Consider the following 18227-nt stretch of genomic DNA (forward strand, 5'->3'; position numbering starts at 1 on the left):
GTTTTGGGGAATGATAGAAGAGTTTTTCTGCCGAGGGATCTTGGATAGGAAATTATATCCCTAAGCCAATTATTACTCTGGTAATTAAGTTTCCAACCACAGAATGACTTTTTGTAACTCATCCTCTTCATTAGTAAAAGTATTAACTTTATTATAATAACTAACCAAGTTGTTATTGTCCCCTCCTTATAGAGTGGATTGATTTAATAAAGCATCAGTTCTCATAAATGTAGTCCATGGTCCCCTGGAGGTCCTGGATACCCTATGGGGGGGTCCTCGAGTTCAAAACCATTTTTATAATAACACTAAGACATTGTCTTTTAAATTGCTTCTCCCTTTTCCAACAACATAGCTGTGTTGCCAACATATGGCAACCAATTGAATGCAGAAGCAAATATGAGCATTCAGCTATTTCCTTTTAAGGCAGAAATTTGCAAAAATATGTAAAATGCCACTTTGAGGCTTTTTAAGTCATTTTTGTTTTGGAAAATATAGAGCTTTTTTTCTGTCACATGTTATTTATGTTAATTTAATGGATTTCTTTTTAAATGAATTAATGTTTTTAAAATGTATCTTTTAATTTTCACTGTAGCAAATATTGATTGAACTCACATGACCCCCTCGTTTAAGGGGAGGTCCTCAATTTTTGAGAGTGTAAAAGGGGGATCCTGAGATGAAAACGGTTGAGAACCACTGTGATGATATTTCCCTCCTAACCATCCCGATTTTTTTTTATGCTTTATTTTAAAATTCCACTGACTGTATTTAACAGGTGATCTGTGTCCATGATGTTTCTTCCATTTACCGAGTCCCTCTGTTACTAGAAGAGCAGGGTGTTGTAGATTACTTCCTACGCAGACTTGATCTTCCAATTGAGAGGCAGCCAAGAAAGATGCTGATGAAGTGGAAGGAGATGGCTGACAGGTAAGTATTACAAATAGAAAGAGCTTTGGGTACCCAGTCTGATTTCTGCCTTATATGCCACAGGGTAGGTATCACTAAATTGTTCCACATTGCAATCACTTACTTGCTCCATTGTCACTTTTATCTGTTGAAAAAAGAAATCTAGTAACTTTTGTTTATGGCTATTGCTCATTTTTCCCTAAAACACGTTCATTCAAGCACTTTGCATGATAAATGTCTTTGAGATCTTGTTATATGAAGAGCTAGTAACTAGACTTTAAGATTTTTTTTCTGTTTGGAGGCCTGGGATGTACTTAAAAAATAGAGAATGGATTCTTGACCTACTGTCCTCTTTGAGTTGCTTTTTCAGTAATAGTTTAGGGCTTACACTCATCCATTCATCTGTGACCAGTTAAGGAGTTTGTAGTGTGGATTACTGAGATGAAGGTCTTGCACTTGGAACAGTGCAAAGACTCAACGGAGGGATTAGTAGAGCTTAAACCCACAACTAAATGTTTCCCAACTCTGGGGAAGTCTTTGACAAGCTGTACTTAATCTGGTTACATTCAAACGTATAAGCTACTTGTTAATTTTGTTGATAGGAACTAGATAGCTCTTCAGGACCTTTGCTGGGATCAGCCTAAGTTTTATTTTCAGTGTGAGAATGGCTTTAGGTTTTAAAAATTCATATTAGAATTCAAAGTGGTTTTTATTTGATCAATGAGAGTTTCTTCTTTTTTTTTTTTTTTTGCGGGGCAATTGGGGTTAAGTGACTTGCCCAGGATCACACAGCTAGTAAGTGTCAAGTGTCTGAGGCTGGATTTGAACTCTGGTCCTCCTGAATCCAGGGCTGGTGCTTTATCCACTGTGCCACCTAACTGCCCCTCAAGCAGTGTTTCTTGATGATCCTGCCCCCTTTCCTCCCACTCTCTTCTCTTTTTTTTTTTCTTTTTTTTTGTGAGGCAATTGGGGTTAAGTGACTTGCCCAAGGCCACACAGCCAGTAAGTGTTAAGTGTCTGAGGCCAGATTTGAACTCAGGTACTCCTGACTCCAGGGCCGGTGCTCTATCCACTGCGCCATCTAGCTGCCCCTCCTCCCAGTTACTTGTCCATAATCCTTCAATTGGACCATTTAGGTTTTTGGCTTCTGGCTGAAAGCTCAAGGTGAGGGCTGTAACTATGACAAGTTGGCAGTCAGTGATGGTGAGGATAACTAAGAGAGAAGTCCAGGGCATCTTTATGAAACAGTGAAAATGAGAACAGTCTAGGCCAGCCTAGATGTTACCACTTTTTTGGGGGGGATGTTGTTGAGCTAGAGTAGAGCCACATTAGATTGGGAGGTGGTGGACCTGAGTGCGTATATCTCACTTCTTCTACTTACTACCGTGTAACCCCCAACCCTTCACTGAAGCTTTCAGGGCTTTGGTTTTCTCTCCTGAAACAAGGGGGTTGGACTATATGATCTGGAGGGCTGGCCTGAGATCCTTTGCACCTTGGAATCCTATAACCTGCCTTCCTGTGCATGTTTTCCTCTTTTCTACCTTGTGATTCTTATTGAGAGTTAGAATTAGACCATTTTAGGGTTAGGAGAAACAAGGTACCATAGGCATCATCTAGTCAGCCGCATCCAGTTTAGTGTTCCTCCTGTCCCCTGCACAGGCTATGCCAAGCTGGCACCACTGGAAAGAGTTCTTAGTGGCAGTAAACTATGCCAGGTGAAGTCAACAAGCACAGGCAGAATGAGCGACTAGCTGGCAGTCAGCGGTCGATGGTACTGTAGACCTAAGAGGTAGAAGTAGGCAGAATTTGGCCCTGGTCCTTGAGGCTGCTCAGCTGCATTGGTTTCCTAGGACAGAGGCCTTCTGCGGTATTGCTTCATCTGTTAGAGCTGCTCTCTGCCACCTCATTTTACTTCACCTCTAGAGACATTAAGGGATTTGCTCCAGGTCACACAAACAGGCAGTGGCAGCTAGCATTCAAACTTGTATTCTGACTCCAAACTCAGGGATCTTTTTATTCTCAGGCTGCCTCTTGGAACCAGAGCTTTGTCTTTTATTAATTTCTAAATTTTGGCTTGATTGCTGAACCTTCATGTTAAGATACTGAGCCCCATGACGTGGTTAGGTCCTGAACCTGCTTGGCTCCCTGGATTCTGAGCTCTGTGGCATTTGAATTTCCTACTTCTGTACCTGCTGGCTTTAATTCTGAGAACTCTCCACCCCCAAGAGCCATCTTCCTCAGCATGCTCTGCAAAGACTGCCACTTGTACTGTTGCTGCCAGGGGGTTCATCGAGAGAGCTCTCACCATCCTGATCTCTTCCATGATCTTGGCCACATTGGGTTGGACCTGTTTTCCCTCATCTCCCCATGTCATACAGAGCACCTCTTGTTTCAGAAAGTACTTACTCTCTGCCTCTTCCTCCCATGCACTTGTGTTTAGTGTTGGCTTTTGGACCCATAGGTACGATCGTTTGCTGGAAACCTGCTCCATTGCTCTGGTTGGCAAGTACACCAAGTTCTCAGACTCCTACGCCTCCGTCATTAAAGCCTTGGAGCATTCTGCCCTGGCCATCAACCACAAGCTGGAGATAAAGGTGGGTGACGTGGTTGCTGAGGGACATGGTGAGGCCCATGGCTTACAGTGTGGAAATGTCAAGGACTCATATCAAAAGTTCCTTAAGCTCGTGCCAGAGATAGAGAGATAGTGTTTTAAGCTTTCTACTGGGTTAAGGGGGACCTTTGAAAACTGGGCTGCCAGTAGCAGCAGCTCCTGCCTTTTAAACATTCTCTCGTTTCTGTAAGCATTTCCAGTTTACCAGTCTCTTAACCTGCCCACCACCTTAGGAGGCAGGAGCATTGCTTCAGAGGAGGGAAGAGGCCTTAGAGCTCAGATGGTCTGACTCCTCAGTTTTACACATGGGGCAGTGTGACATCCCTTACTTTTACCTGAGGTCATGCAGGTCAGATACCTGGGTCAGGGCTGGAATTCAGACTCAGCTCCCAACTCCAAATGGAGCTCCGCATCCCCTCTCCGCAGTTGAGAGGGAAACGGCATGGCTCAGTGTCAGGAGTAGTAACCGACTGAGCTACAGGTTTAAATCTAGTCTTGGGTACTGTGTGACCATGAGTAAGTCATTTAATGCCTTTGAGCCTCAGTTTACTCATCTGCAAACTACAGATAATAATACCTGTTGTACCATGCCGGTAGGGCAAATTTATTGTTTTCATTTTAAAGTTGAAATGGGCTCATTGTGGGAAAGTGACTTGCTTGTGGTTACACAGCTGGTAAAGTGATAGAGCCAAGGGTAGAACCCAGGCTTTCTGACCAGACCAGTTCTGGCAAGAAGCTTGGGGGGCGGGGTTCAAGGGGAGGATAATGCTGTGTATGAGATTGTGTGAGAGAGAGAGAGAGAGAGAGAGAGAGAGACACACACACACACACACACACACACACACACACACACACACACACAGACAAGAGATGTGAAGGAGTCTGACCCCATAGATGTTCAGAAGTCGATGGTAGACTTGTGGGTTGTTTGCTAAGCCTTGCTTCTGAGTGATGGTAGAAAACAAAACAGGAGGGGATTCATCAAAACCTGCTTCATCATTTTCTCTGGAGCATCATTTCCTTCTCTGGAGGGCCTTTAGGCTTCTGGTTGGCACTGGGCATTCGCTCTACCCCTGGTCATCTTCAGGAAACAGTGAAGAAGAAAGATAAGACAAATAGTTCTGGTTCAGGCTTAGGGGGCAGGAAGTATTAGGAGCCCCATGGGAATATGTCTGGGCTGGCAGAGAGCACTAATGTGCTCCTGACAAGTGCTGCATCCCCTCTCCCCTCTGCTAACATCCTTCGGGTAGAGCTTGTTTCCCCAAACCCCATTTTTGGGCATTGGTTGGGTTGCTCCTCCCATTCCCCAAGAATGACAGCCAGAGCCCCATCATGAAGTAGCAGCAGAGAGAAACCACTTTGTTAGGAGTTCAGTGCAGAGGAGGCCCCATTCCTAAGCTGGAGCTATCCCCTCTTCACACAGAGCCAGGGCACCAAAGGCCTTGTGTCCATACCTGGGTAGACAGGTAGGCAGGAGGGAGAACTGTCCTTTGTGAAGAAAACAGCGCTTCTCTGCAGAGTTCCTCAGCTCCCATGGATTAATTACCATCTCTCTGCTGACGATTCTCAGATCTGCTGATCCTGCCATAACCCCGCTGTTGCCCTTTACTCTTGTATCTCCAGCTGCCTTTCAGACATCTTGAACTGGCTGTCCAAGACATGTCTTAACTAGACGTGTCCAAAATGGAATTCATTGTCTCCCCCCTCCCCCCCCCCCAATCCTCCCCAGCTCCTACCTTCCTAATGAGTGTAACACTGTCCTCTTAGTCCCTCGGGCTCACAACTTAGGTGTCAGCCTGGGTTCCTCACTATCTCTCACCCCCCATATCCTGTTACCAAGACCTGTTTCACCTTTGCGACATCTTGAATCCTCTCCTTCTCTCCTCTGACACCACCACCCGTCTTGTGCAGGTCCTCGTTTCTTCACACCTCAACTATTGCAATAACTTGCTGGTGGGTCTGCCTGCCTCAAGTCTCTCCTCACTCCAATCCATCCTCTGTTAGAGCTGTTAAAATGATTTTCCTAAAGGGTAGGTCTGACCATGCCATGCCTCCCTACACCCCCCCCCCCAACTCCAGTCCCCACGCAGTAAACCCCAGTAACTTCCTGTTGCCTTCCGGATCAAATACAGAATGTTGTTTTTGACTTTCAGAACCCTTCATGACCAAACCTCCCTTTTCAGTCTTCTTATGGCTTAGGGCACCCCCATCCCCCTACTCTTCAGTCCAGTGACACTGGCCTCCTAGCAGTTACTCAAATAAGACACTCCATCTCTCTGTGCCAGGCATTTTCTCTGCTGTCCTCCATGCCTGAAATGGTCTCCTTCCTCTGCTCTGACCACTCCAAAACCCCACCTTCTACAGGAGGCTTTCCCCAAACCTTTTAATTATTTATACCTAGTTATGTGCACATATTTGCTCGTCGTCTCCCCCATTAGATTGTGAATTTGTTGAGGACTGACGCTGTCTTTTGCCTCTTTTTGTGTCCCTAGTACTTAAAATGGTACCTGGCACATAGTTGACTCAGTGGCACATAGTTGATAGCAGTGTTTGCCTGGATTCCTTGGCCAGCTCTCATTATTTAGTACTCAGTTCATTCCTGCTGGCATAGGTAAACCTCAGATTGGGGTATGTTCCATCTTGCAGAAGAGGGAAAGGAGACGATGTGAAATAAAAATCACGACAAAGCCAAACCACTGGTTTTATATGTCTGCTTTAAAAAAAGTTTTTCCCCCTTTTCTGGCTTTTCCCCCAGTATATAGATTCAGCTGACTTGGAACCAAGTACTTTACAAGAAGAACCTGTCCGTTATCATGAAGCTTGGCAGAAACTCTGTAGTGCCAAGTAAGGAGTACTTTGTATCCTGGGTTTTAAGAAGATCTAGTCCTAACAGTACTTAGTTAAAGCCTTCATGTGTTTGGGGGGCAGGTGGAAGGGAAGGGGTACAGTCTGCTTTATTGATGTTGGTGACACATGCCTCTTGATGAGACTACCATGTGTGAGAAACTTCACAGTGTCACACTAGGGCCTGGCTGATCCAGAAATGAAGAAGCCAGTTAACTATACGTTAGCAAATCCTGGGCTCTTTGTCCATTGGCCCCAACAGGGTTCTTTTAAGCCTGGGTCCATGCTGGAAGGGCGTTTGTCTAGTCTAAACACCCCATTTTAGAGGATGCCAAATGACTGGCTTGAAGTCTCCCTGCTTTCTGCAAGGGACAGAGCCCAGACTCAAACCTGGGCTTGGCTTCAAAGCCAATGGATGCCCTTGCCCACTGTGTGCCACACTGCTGCAGTTGTCAGATGACATGTTTTTGGTTTTTTGGGGGTTTTTTTTAGTGAGGCAGTTGGGGTTAAGTGACTTTCCCAGGGTCACACAGCTAGTAAGTATTAAGTGTCTGAGGCCGGATTTGAACTCAGGTACTCCTGACTCCAGGGCCGGTGCTCTATCCACTGCGCCATCTAGCTGCCCCCGATGACATGTTTTTTAAACCCCCCAAAGCAAAATATGTAGATATTTTAGTGTCTCCAGTGGGGTCCCTAGAGTGTTCAACCTGTGGAAAGGAGACAGCAAGGAGAGCCTATCTAGTCGTTTGCTTTGTTTCATGCAGCGGAGTGCTGGTTCCAGGAGGGTTTGGTGTTCGAGGAACAGAAGGGAAAATTCAAGCCATCTCCTGGGCACGGAAACAGAAAAAGCCATTTTTAGGTAAGAAGTTCAGTAAAATTGATATGACTCACCTGGAGTAGGCAAAGGGCTGGAGAGGTGCCCATTGGGAGCCCATCAAGAAAGTGTGGGTGTTTGTGAACAACCACACAGATGCCCTCATTCCCATAGCCCAGCTAGCGCAGAAGCCTCAGTTCTGCTGGGGAGAAATCCAGACTCCCTTTTAGAATAGAATTTCTCACTTGGGGCTTACCGTCTTTTCTCCCCAAGGGAAGGGTGTTGTGTGGGTTTTAGGGGAGCCTGGGGAGAGGGGAATAATCCATTGAGAGCTCCCTCCTCTTCCCCACTCCCAACTAAATGCAGTTGTTTAAAGAGCTCAGGAGACCTCATGTATTATCTACTCCTAAATTGAGATACAAATTGCCTCTAATTGCAAGGCTTCGAGTTGTAGTCATTTTCAACTTGATTAGTTGCAAATGGGAAGCTTAATGAAAGGAAAGAAACTTGAATTTCCAAAGCCCTTTATGGAAAGAACACTGCTTGTGTTCAAGCCTTGGAGTTCCAGCTCCACACAGCAGGAGCTTTCACGTGCATGGTCTCTGTGACCCAGGTTTTTTTTAATGAGGCATAAGGTCAAGGTCACATGGGCAGATGATGCTTGTTTGACTCGGGATTGGGATCATCTGTGGCAGCATGACCCCCGGGTGGGACTGCCCCCAGAGGGCACAGCTTCCACAGGCAGCCTTTACTGACTATCTGTGGTCTTTTCTCCTGTGTCCTGTGGAAGGCGTGTGCTTAGGAATGCAGCTGGCAGTGATTGAATTCTCACGAAGCGTTCTGGGGTGGCAAGGTATGGCTACAATTACATCTTACTTTCTCAACAACTCTCTGGAGTAGAGGCAGCCGGTCAGCCTGACTAGAGTAGCTGTGTGTTATCAGCAGAGCATTCTGCACTCTGCTATCCACAGTCAAGGACAGAGCTTTACTGAGCACCCTGTCTGTGTGATTTGGGATAAGCACCTGAGTAATTACAGTAGGAGTAATAATAATTCCCGTTTTGGGAGACAAATTGACTTACAAGACAACAACCCTATGTGATGAGATAGGAGAGCTGGAAAGCAACTTCTCTAAGGTCACACAGCCAGGAACAGGTGGAGCAGAGTTTTCATGACTCCTGTTTCTGGGGCTTTTTTCACAACACCTGGCCTCCCAAAAAGCATGATGGACAATTCTGCTGTCAGAGTTTACAGGCTGAGGAGACAAGAGACACACGTGGAGAGTTGTCCAGGAGACATTACAAAGGTGCTTTATCATTGCAGTGGTTCTCATTTTACACATCTTTGATTTCAGGAGATAGTCACAGATTTGAGAAAAAGGGAATGTTATTCTCTTGTGTTTTTGTTCTCATCTTTGGTTATAGTAATAGTGAACATATATGTAATATATGTGGATATGTAATGTGGGTGTGTATACACAGCTGTCTCAAAACATCGTTTCATTTGGTCCTCATAGCAACTCTGAGGTGTAGGCACTCTTATTGTCCTCATTTGATAGGTGAGAGAAACAGGATCAAGCAGCATTCCTCTGAAATAGTCATCTCTGCTCTTGCTGAGAGCAAGGAAGAGTTCTAGCTAAAGAATAAGTACCAGTAAATGAACTGTTTGCAACTATTTCCTTCTCCTAAAAGAAGGATTTTGGTTTCCACAGATGCCAATTCAACAGAATTTGACCCCAAGACAAGTCATCCTGTGGTAAGTGTCTTGTGTTGACCCTTTGACTCCTGTCTGACTGGAGTTCTTTTGTAAGTGAATTCAGAATGCCAAGCAAGCCCTTGTCCTTGGCCATCCTCTTTGGCTTTACTGAGGCTGAGAGGTAGATACGCCTGGTCCTTTCTACTGTATGGAATCAGTTTTCTATTATCTAGAAAGGCACAGGCACTGTAAGATCATGGCCAGCTAAAATCTTCCAAATTAGTTTGAGAATCAGTTTTGGTGACCAGTTAAGTCTTTTCCTCCACAAAAGTGCCATAACATGAGAGCTGCCTTCCTGTGTGTGGCTGTAAAATGCTAGGGAGGAAAAGATGAAAATAGCCCGCAATTCTGTCACTATTTCTGCTCCGTGTTCTCAGGGAGACTGTGTGTTGTTTAATTCCCAGGTAATTGACATGCCAGAACACAATCCTGGACAAATGGGCGGCACAATGAGACTTGGCAAGAGGAGGACCCTCTTCCAAACGAAGAACTCGATCATGAGTAAGAAGAACTTCTCTTTTTGACCTGACCCTTTAACTTGAGGAGAGCTGGGCTAGTGCTGAGGGGGCCTTGAGGCTGAAGAGAAGCCATTCTTTCCTTCTGATGTGATCTATTCTTGCTGAGACTTGATTTCTAAGAGGGAGTGAACTTGTTCTTTGTAGCAGGAGAGCGGGGCAGAACCATGGCTGTAAGCTGTGTGGAGGCAGATTTTGGTTCAGTATAAAAACTTTCCACACAACTAGAGTGTGTTCCAAAGTAAAATGGGATTCCTTCTGGAATTGTGGAATGTGAGGCTAGAGCACCACTGGATAAGGTTTGGCCTGTGTTTCTACCGAACCAGTCCCAAATATGTCATGTCTGTCATTTTTCAGCCTAGGGAAGTAATGCAGCCCCTTCTTGAGTTCATGTCCTGTTGTTGTTACTGATATTTATACAGCTCAGGAAAGTGACACATACCAATGAAGGGGGGTATGTTCACCATGAACACACCTGCTTAGCTCAGTTCCTTTCAGATTCTGGACAGTGGGCACATCCCACCTAATATCACTGGGTTCTCTGTTGGTGAAACAGCTTTAATATGGCATGATGCTCACCTTCTCAGAGCAAGAGATTTCATATTTTACTAGCATTGTGTCTGGGGGGTAAGTTATTTGTTGTCTTTTCCCTGTGAATGGCCTGAAGGTGGCAGAGGTCAAAGTCTTGGGACTGGCTCTTGTGCTGTTAGCAGTAGTAGGAAAGACCTCAGAGTGACTGTGTGTTCATGGAAACCCAGATGTTGCTCTAGGACACTGAGTAAGCCGATTCTGTGAACTGAGGCTCTTACAGGAAAGTGTTAAACCATGGCCTAAATTCTGTTCCCTTTCTAGGAAAGCTGTACGGGGATCCCGATTACTTGGAGGAAAGACACCGGCACAGATTTGAGGTACGCGGGGGGCTTCTGCAGCCTCCTTTCTGTCTCAGAAGCACCGCCTCACTGAAGGAGCATTCTGTTCCCCCAGGTGAACCCGGTCTTAAAGAAGTGTTTGGAAGAACAGGGCTTGAAGTTTGTGGGTCAGGACGTCGAAGGAGAGCGGATGGAAATCGTGGAGCTGGAGGGTAAGAACTTGGACATTCGGGTTCAGTGCAGGTTCATAAGTCTTCAGATTCAACAAAAGTATCTTAAGAGAGTTAAACAAGGTCGTTGGGGTTGTTTTCATCATAAAACTGGTGAATTCATTTATTAGACAATTCCTTTAAGCAGTGCAGATTGGCACCTTCTTTATAGTTTTAGGTGCCAGGAGGGTCCCAGGGCTAGTAAATGTCAAAGGAAAGATTGGCACAGAGCTAGGGCTTTGTGACTTAGGTTGGATCTCTGTTCACTAGAAGTATGGACTCCCTGCCCCATACGTAAACTAGCCCTAAACTTAATTATCAACAAAAAGAGTCATATAAAAATAAGGATAATCTTCCATAGACACCTTAGCATTTAACAACCAAGGAACAAAAATGCTTTTGTTCTGTACCCTTTCAGGACTCTGAAGTTCTGCCCTGGTAGGTATTTTTCAGTATTTCAAACCTAAGCCCTGGAAAGGGCAAGAAAAAAGAAAAGATTAGGGACAACGGTGTTGGTAACTACCCACATATGTTTTGGTCCCTCTTCATAACAGTGGAAAGTATAGTGTTCTGAGTCCAAAATCCTTAACGTGCCAGCCAGGTCCAAATGGAGATTAAATTTGGCTAGAGGCTGTGGAGGGGGTTGACTTTTTTCTTAGCCTTGATCTGGGTTATTAATCCTTTTTTTTTTTTCTTTTTTGTGAGGCAATTGGGGTTAAGTGACTTGCCCAGGGTCACACAGCTAGTAAGTGTCAAGGGTCTGAGGCCGGATTTGAACTCAGGTCCTCCTGACTCCAGGGCCGGTGCTCTATCCACTATTAATCCATTTTTTAAAACATTTGTTTTAGCCCCATGTGAGGCACTGTATTCAGAACTGAGGATGCAAGGAGCTTACAATCAAATGGGAGTTATGAGACATGGAAAACATGCAGAAAACACAAGGGTTAGAATGTGATCTGAGAAAAGTGCAGTATAGTGAGGGAAGAATGATGTTCAGCCTTGAAGGAAAAGTGACTTCAGGTACTGATCAGGAAGAGGTACATTTCAGGTATGGGGGGAGAGGGGGGTGGAGACAGTAGGATGGCAGAACAAGATCAGAAAACAGTTCAGTCGAATCCAACTTTGTGACCCCGTTTGGGGTTTTCTTGGCAAGGATCATTTTACAGGTGAGGAAACTGAGACAAACAGGGTTAAGTGATTTGCCCAGGGTCACCCAGCTAGGAAGTGTCTGAGGCCAGATTTGAATTCAGGAAGATGTGTCTTCCTGATTGCAGTCCGGGTGCTCTGTGCAATGTCACCTAGCTGCCCTAGAGGAAAGGAATAAACATTCGATGCTTGTTTGTGTGCCAGACACTGCTAAGCGCTTTATAAATATCTTATTTGATCCTTACAGCCTACCCTGTGAGGTAGTTCCTATTATCCACATTTTATATTTGAATAAACTCCTTTCAGACACTGGTCACACATCTAGTAAGTGTCTAAGGCTATATTTGAACTCAGGCCTTCTGACTCCAGACCTGTACTCTATCCACTGCACCACTGACCGGAATTGTGCAGTAGTTCTACATTTCAGTGAAGAGGAGAATGAAATCAAGGGAAAGATGATTTAGAGATGTGGAGGGTTCTAAATGTCCCGCTAAGGAGTTGGTGCATTTGGACAATGTTTTCTAGGTATTATTACCTTGAATGAGGATGTTATAGTTCAATGTTATTCATCTTTTTGGGAAAGGGGCAGCACTATTGCCCCTTCCCCCCAAAAATAGAAAGGGAAAAACACAATCCTTGTAACAAATAGACAGACAAAAACATACCTACACATTTGCAGCATTCCCGTAAGGGGGGTAGTGTATCATCCATCACTGGTCCCCTTGAGGCATAGTTGGTTAGTAGATTGGTCTGCGTCCTCAAGCCCTTCAAAATGGTTGTTACTGTGTAAATTGTTCAGCTGCTTCTCGTTCCACTCTGCATCAGTTCATTCTAGTCTCATTTGGAGGAAGGGAAGAGACTTGAGTCAGGGATACCAGTTAGAAGGTGTTTACAATAGCCCAGGTGAAAGCTGGTGAATGTGAGAGCCCAAGTGGTGGGAGTCAAGAGGACACATACACATATGACAGTGTGGAAGTAGAATCAGCAAGACTTGGTAATTCATCGGTCAAATGTTCATAATATAAGTTAGTTTTTTTCAATTTCCTTTTCAGATCATCCATTTTTTGTTGGCGTTCAGTATCATCCTGAGTTCTTGTCCAGACCAATCAAGCCATCTCCCCCATACTTTGGCCTCCTGTTGGCCTCAGCTGGAAGGCTCACTCACTATCTCCAGAAAGGCTGCAGACTCTCTCCCAGGTGCGAATCTTCCTTGCTTGTCTTTGGTGCCTCTTAGTTGGTTTCTGATGAGTTCAGAAGGCAAACCAAAGGGAATACATGAGCTTTCATGCGCTCTCTTTTCAATGGGTGCCTTTCTAATTTTGTGTATAGGTTTTTGCTCCTATGATCTGGATTTTTTCTTTTCCAAGTTTTGTTTTTCTTTCCTGTAGCACTTTTCTCTTTGACTCACAGTCCTTGGTTATCTTCTGTTTGCCACAGTGTTTGGGACATAGGGTCCCAGCTCTGTGGAGCAAATAGGCCTGGAATGCCTTGATTTCCATACCTGTGAAGGATATATTGCTGCTGCAGGGAACCTAAATATAAAAATCTTTATGCATTCCTCCTCATTTTTATGGAGATGGAAACTCGGGCCCAGAAAGGATATGACTTGACTGAGGTTGCCCAGCTATTAAGTAGCAAAGACAGGTCTTGAGTTACTAGCTGAGCAACAACAGAATAGCTATATTTTTGCGGGGAGCACAAGTCACTGTAAAAGATCTTTAATGGGATTATCTGGCTTCTACAGGGACACCTACAGTGACCGGAGTGGGAGCAGTTCTCCTGATTCTGAAATCACCGAGTTGAAGTTCCCATCGATAAATCATGACTGATGCTTGGTAATGCCCCTTAACAATGTTGGTTTGTATAAGACATGGTGCACAGGACAGTACTGGGCACCACCTGGGTGGAAAGGCCATGCTTCTGGTACTAGGGATGACAATCCAACCACCACATCTTTTCCAGTACAGAATTTAGGAAGGCATTGAGGCTTAGGACATGGGTCTCAGGAGACACATGCCTGCTGAAGACACAGGGGTAGGAACTAATTCAGTCTTTCATGCCTCTTTCCAGACCTTCTAGAAAATCAGAGGCTCCATGGACCACCAAAACTTGGTGTGAGGATGTTAGGCATTTCCTTGTTGACTTTGTCTCCCTCTGCCAGCCTAGGGACGGGTGCTAATGGTTACCAAGCCTATCTCTCACAGTAAACCCTGTGAGAAAGTTAGTCCCCAAGTATTATTATCGCCATTTTTTTTTTTTTTTTGGTGGGGCAATGGGGGTTAAGTGACTTGCCCTGGGTCACACAGCTAGTAAGTGTCAAGTGTCTAAGGCTGGATTTGAACTCAGGTCCTCCTGAATCCAGGGCTGGTGCTTTATCCACTGCACCACCTAGCTGCCCCTTATTGTCTCCGTTTTACGGATGAGGAAACTAAGGTACGGATAGATGAAATGCTTTGCCTAGAATCACAAGACTCTCAATGGTGATAGAATTCACCAACTAATAACAGTCTGGCATCCTTGAAGGAAAATCTTTTTAGGTTCCAGGCTTTGTTGAATTAGGGCCTGTATTCCCATTTGTTGCTGATCCTATCTGGGGCGGGGGGATGCCACCGGGGGAGAGGTGGCACAGACTCTACCATGCTTGCCATCCTGCTCCCTATCCAGGCCATATCACAGAATGACTAACATGTCTCTCTCTCTTTGTCCAGGACAGCCGTCATGGGAGCCATTGGACTTGGATCGAATTTACAGCCTTGAATTCACTCTCAGCATTTATGTTTTTTAATTAAAATTATTTTATTACGGGGGAAAAGCATTTCCCAAACTTTGTCAGTTATTGCATGTCCCATCATGTAGACTTGGATGTTCCCCATCTCCCCCTTCTGTAATGCACTGCCCCATTCCCAGGCCCTAATTAGTATGTTGGGGTTCCTAGGGAGAAAACAGAAGAAAAGCTTCAGAGGCAATGGGTGGCAGGGATGGCTTAGGGAGCCCTTTGCTTGAAAAAATACCGTTTCTCCTCCTGCCCTGATGGAGATGCTGATAAATCCTGCATGCCCAGCCCTCTGGTGTCCGGGTGGCATGGGCCACAGGGCCATTTGAAAGCTGTGCTTATGATAGAGTTCAGGTGGCTTGAGACTGTCTCATGGCACCAAGGGTGGAGAACTCCAAGGAAGAATTGTGATCTGCTCTGCTGGGATGGCGATCAGCCCCACCCCAGCCCGAACATACTTGGTGTGAAATCATGTGAAACGCCATGAACCCCAAGCCTTGGGCTGCCTGTTCCAACCTACCTCCAAGACTAGGGGAGTCCTCCTTGCATCAAGGGGTGGCTTTTAAAAGGAACCTGGAACTGCCTCTCAAGCCCTCGGAGGAGGGTGACTAGCTTTGCCTTTTTCAAAAAGAAGAAAAGGATGGGGGAGCTCTTCCCAAATGGTGTTGATGCAAGTGTAAGATGCTATTTTCGTATGTGCTATAACTAGGGATGGAGCTGCCTTCCCATAGTCCTCTAGTCAGACTTCGTGTATTTTGTCAATGGAATAAAAACAAAACTACCCAGTTCTTAAGTCTTGTGTCTTCAATGATTGTCTTTTACTTCTTCACCTGACAAAGTAGCTGGGCATGATCATAAGCCACCATGGATCAGTATCTGTAGATATGACAGGGGCTCCTGACACTGGATTCTTTGTAAAGGAATTGGTGAATGAGTATATGTGGCTGACCAGACAGAGGAGAGACTCCTTCCTCCCAGGAAAGTGTTGACACTTGGAAGGAGCAAACTATGTTTTACTTTGATCCCACTGGGAAAAACAAAGAGCAATAGGTGAAAATGGCAAAGAGGCAAACTTTGGCTCAGAAAACAAACAAACAAGCATTTATTAAGCTTCTGCTGCTGCTAAAGCACAGGAAAGATGAACATAAGAGTGGTGGGGCCTCTGCCCACAAGGAGCTCACATTCTTTTTAGGGAGACAGCATATACACATAGAAAGTATATAGAGAATAGAGTCATGGAGTGGGGTGGGGAAGGAGGAATCAGGGAAGGCTTCGTGGAAAGGGTAGCACTGCAGCGAGCCTTGAGGGAAAGAGGTGAAGCTGTTCAGGGAGGACATTCTCAGCATGGGGGATGGACAGTTGGTGCAGAGAGACAGACAAGGAAGTGGAACCGAATCTCTGAGGACTTGGGGAGTAGAATGATAAGAGGTTGGAGTGTAACGATTGGAATGACGCCACCTGCTGGGGACTTACTGTAGAAGAGTTCCACCCATGAAGCGAAGGTCTTTGAGGGCAAGACCAGGAGTCTTTTCTTTGGCGTCAGGAAGTGACGCGGGCTAGTAGGAGGAGGAAGGAAGAGACTGGCACTCGCTCTGACTTTTTCCTGAGGATGCTGGTGGAGAGGGGAGCTAGAAATGCGCTCCCCCTTTAATAGATTGGAATCTAGGCCTTTCTTTACCAAATTCTTATTCTCCTTAATAAATGCTTAAAAGTCTAACTCTTGCTAAAGCTTATAATTTATTGGTGACCACTCATTAGATATTTTAGACAGTTTAGCTAGAATTTTAGCCCTTAACAGGAGCCAGGTTGTGAAGGGCTCTACATGTAACACAAAGGGAAGGAGTTACTGAGCAGGAAAGTAACGTGCTTAGATCTGTGCTTTAAAAAAATTTAAGAGGTGACACTTATAGAGAGGGGATGAGGGCCTGCCCAGATGTGGTCGGTCCCTCATCACTAAACACCTGAACAGGCTTCAAGTAGACCTGAGTGATTCCCGTACTGGATATGCCACAGGACTGCTGCCTGGGTACAGGTTGGCCTGTTCCATAGATTGCAGATCTAAAGCTAGGAGGGACTTCACAGGTCATTTGATCTAACCCTCTCATTTTAAAGATGAGGAAACTTGTGACTTGCCCAAGGTCACACCAGTAATAATTGTCAGAATTGGGATTTGAATTTGGGCCTCTTGACTCCTAAACCCTGTTACTAGTCATTGTATCACACCTGACTCCAAATCCTGTTTGGTCCTTGACTCCCTAGCACATTCCTCATGTTACCTGTTTCAAATCTCCTGCCCAACATATATCCACCTTTAGAGCAGATGACTTGACCTTAGTATTTAGGGAGCAATGACACTCCCTCAACTCCATTTCTTTAAAATATATTATCACCGTTCCCCCTTTCTGGTTACCTCCCCACTCCTGCTGTTTGATTAATCCCTTTATATGTGCCTTTGATCCCACTCCCTTCCACTTCCAGGGCCTTGCCCCATCACCTCATGCATCTCAAATATTTTCTACTAACCCTTCCCTGTCTATCTAAAAATGCACTCAAGCTTCCCATTTTAGAAAGGACTTCCTTTAAAAATCCTATCCACCCTACCTCTTTTCTCCTTCATGACTAAACTTGGAAAAGTTTTCTATCAATGTATTATTACTTAACGGCTGCCAGGTGACAGGATAGAGCATTGGGCCTGGACTCTGGAAGACCTGAGTTCAAATGCAGCCTCAGATAGCTGTGTGACTCTGGGTACATCACTTAACCCTATTTGCTTCAGTTTCCTCATTGGTAAAATGAGTCGGAGAAGGAAATGGCAAACCACTCCAGTAACTTTGCCAAGAAAACACCAAATGGGATCAGAGGTGGACGTGACTAAAAATATCAAATTCTTAGTTCCCATTTTTTTCTTTATGCCTTTACCAAGATGACTTCACCCCTACTGCTCTACTGAAACTATTTTCAAACATCTCCAGTGATGACCTTCCTGTCAAATCCAATAGTCTTTTCCCTTCTTTCTTCCTCCCACAAATGATGCCTTCTTCCCTTGGCTTCAGAAACACTGAATGCTCCTGTTCCTGCTCTCTGACCATTCCTGTTCCCCCTCTACTGTCTTCTTGTGGACTCCTGACTAACAGGAACTCCGTAGTTAAAGATCTGACCGTGGCAGTTTCACTCCTGTCACTTCAGCTATCATTTCTATACTGATGTCTCCCAAACCCATTTACCACTAGTCCTAACTTTCTTCCAAACTTCAGTCCTGCATTTATTTCTATTTGCTTTTAGGACAATCCCATCAGGATGCCAAACCAGCACCTCCAACTCATGACTAAAACTTAAGTCGCCTTTCTCCCCAAACCTATTCCTGTTTAAAATCTTTGGCTTTCCCCATTTCTCCCTCCCCTCTTATCTGTTATCTGGATTTGGCAACATCTTTTATGTCCGTCCCTTTCTCTGCTTACTTCAGCCACCTTAGGACAGGGCTCCGCTGTGCCACTGACATGAACTATAGTGCCTTAAAGTAGCCACTGCATAGGTAAGGTCTTCTTGCGTCCACCCTGCCTTATGTCCTACCAGAATGTTTTTTCTCACACATCTAATCATGTTATGCCTTGGCTCAAAAATCTTTCATAGTTGTCCTCTCTCTAAAGTTCAGTCTTTTGCCAGGCTTTCGGGGCCCTCCAGAATCTGGAGTCACCCTACCTTTCCATCTCTCATTACTCCCTTCTCCACACACTACTCTCCCACTACCCTGGATCACTCACTTCCCCCTCAGTGTGACTGCCCCATGCT

At 45.1% G+C, this 18227-nt stretch overlaps 1 protein-coding gene across 3 annotated transcripts in view; it reads left to right on the top strand.

The window, feature by feature from the left end:
- The window catches only part of CTPS1 (CTP synthase 1), a 40391-nt gene extending 25173 nt beyond the window's left edge, over positions 1-15218 (top strand). For 2 of the 3 annotated variants that reach the window (XM_043998575.1, XM_043998573.1), the window contains 12 exons: positions 773-924; positions 3365-3497; positions 6270-6358; positions 7123-7217; positions 7963-8025; positions 8883-8926; positions 9331-9427; positions 10294-10349; positions 10426-10522; positions 12718-12862; positions 13410-13500; positions 14374-15218. In XM_043998575.1, the coding sequence (XP_043854510.1) occupies positions 773-924; positions 3365-3497; positions 6270-6358; positions 7123-7217; positions 7963-8025; positions 8883-8926; positions 9331-9427; positions 10294-10349; positions 10426-10522; positions 12718-12862; positions 13410-13494 (1056 nt within the window). In that variant the 3' untranslated portion in view covers positions 13495-13500; positions 14374-15218. The remainder of the gene's footprint in view (positions 1-772; positions 925-3364; positions 3498-6269; positions 6359-7122; positions 7218-7962; positions 8026-8882; positions 8927-9330; positions 9428-10293; positions 10350-10425; positions 10523-12717; positions 12863-13409; positions 13501-14373) is intronic. The other variant, XM_043998574.1, reaches the window with a different exon arrangement.
- Positions 15219-18227: the final 3009 nt, after the last annotated feature.

This window comes from Dromiciops gliroides, chromosome 3 (genome assembly GCF_019393635.1).
Source record: "Dromiciops gliroides isolate mDroGli1 chromosome 3, mDroGli1.pri, whole genome shotgun sequence".
Taxonomy (NCBI): Eukaryota; Metazoa; Chordata; class Mammalia; order Microbiotheria; family Microbiotheriidae; genus Dromiciops; species Dromiciops gliroides.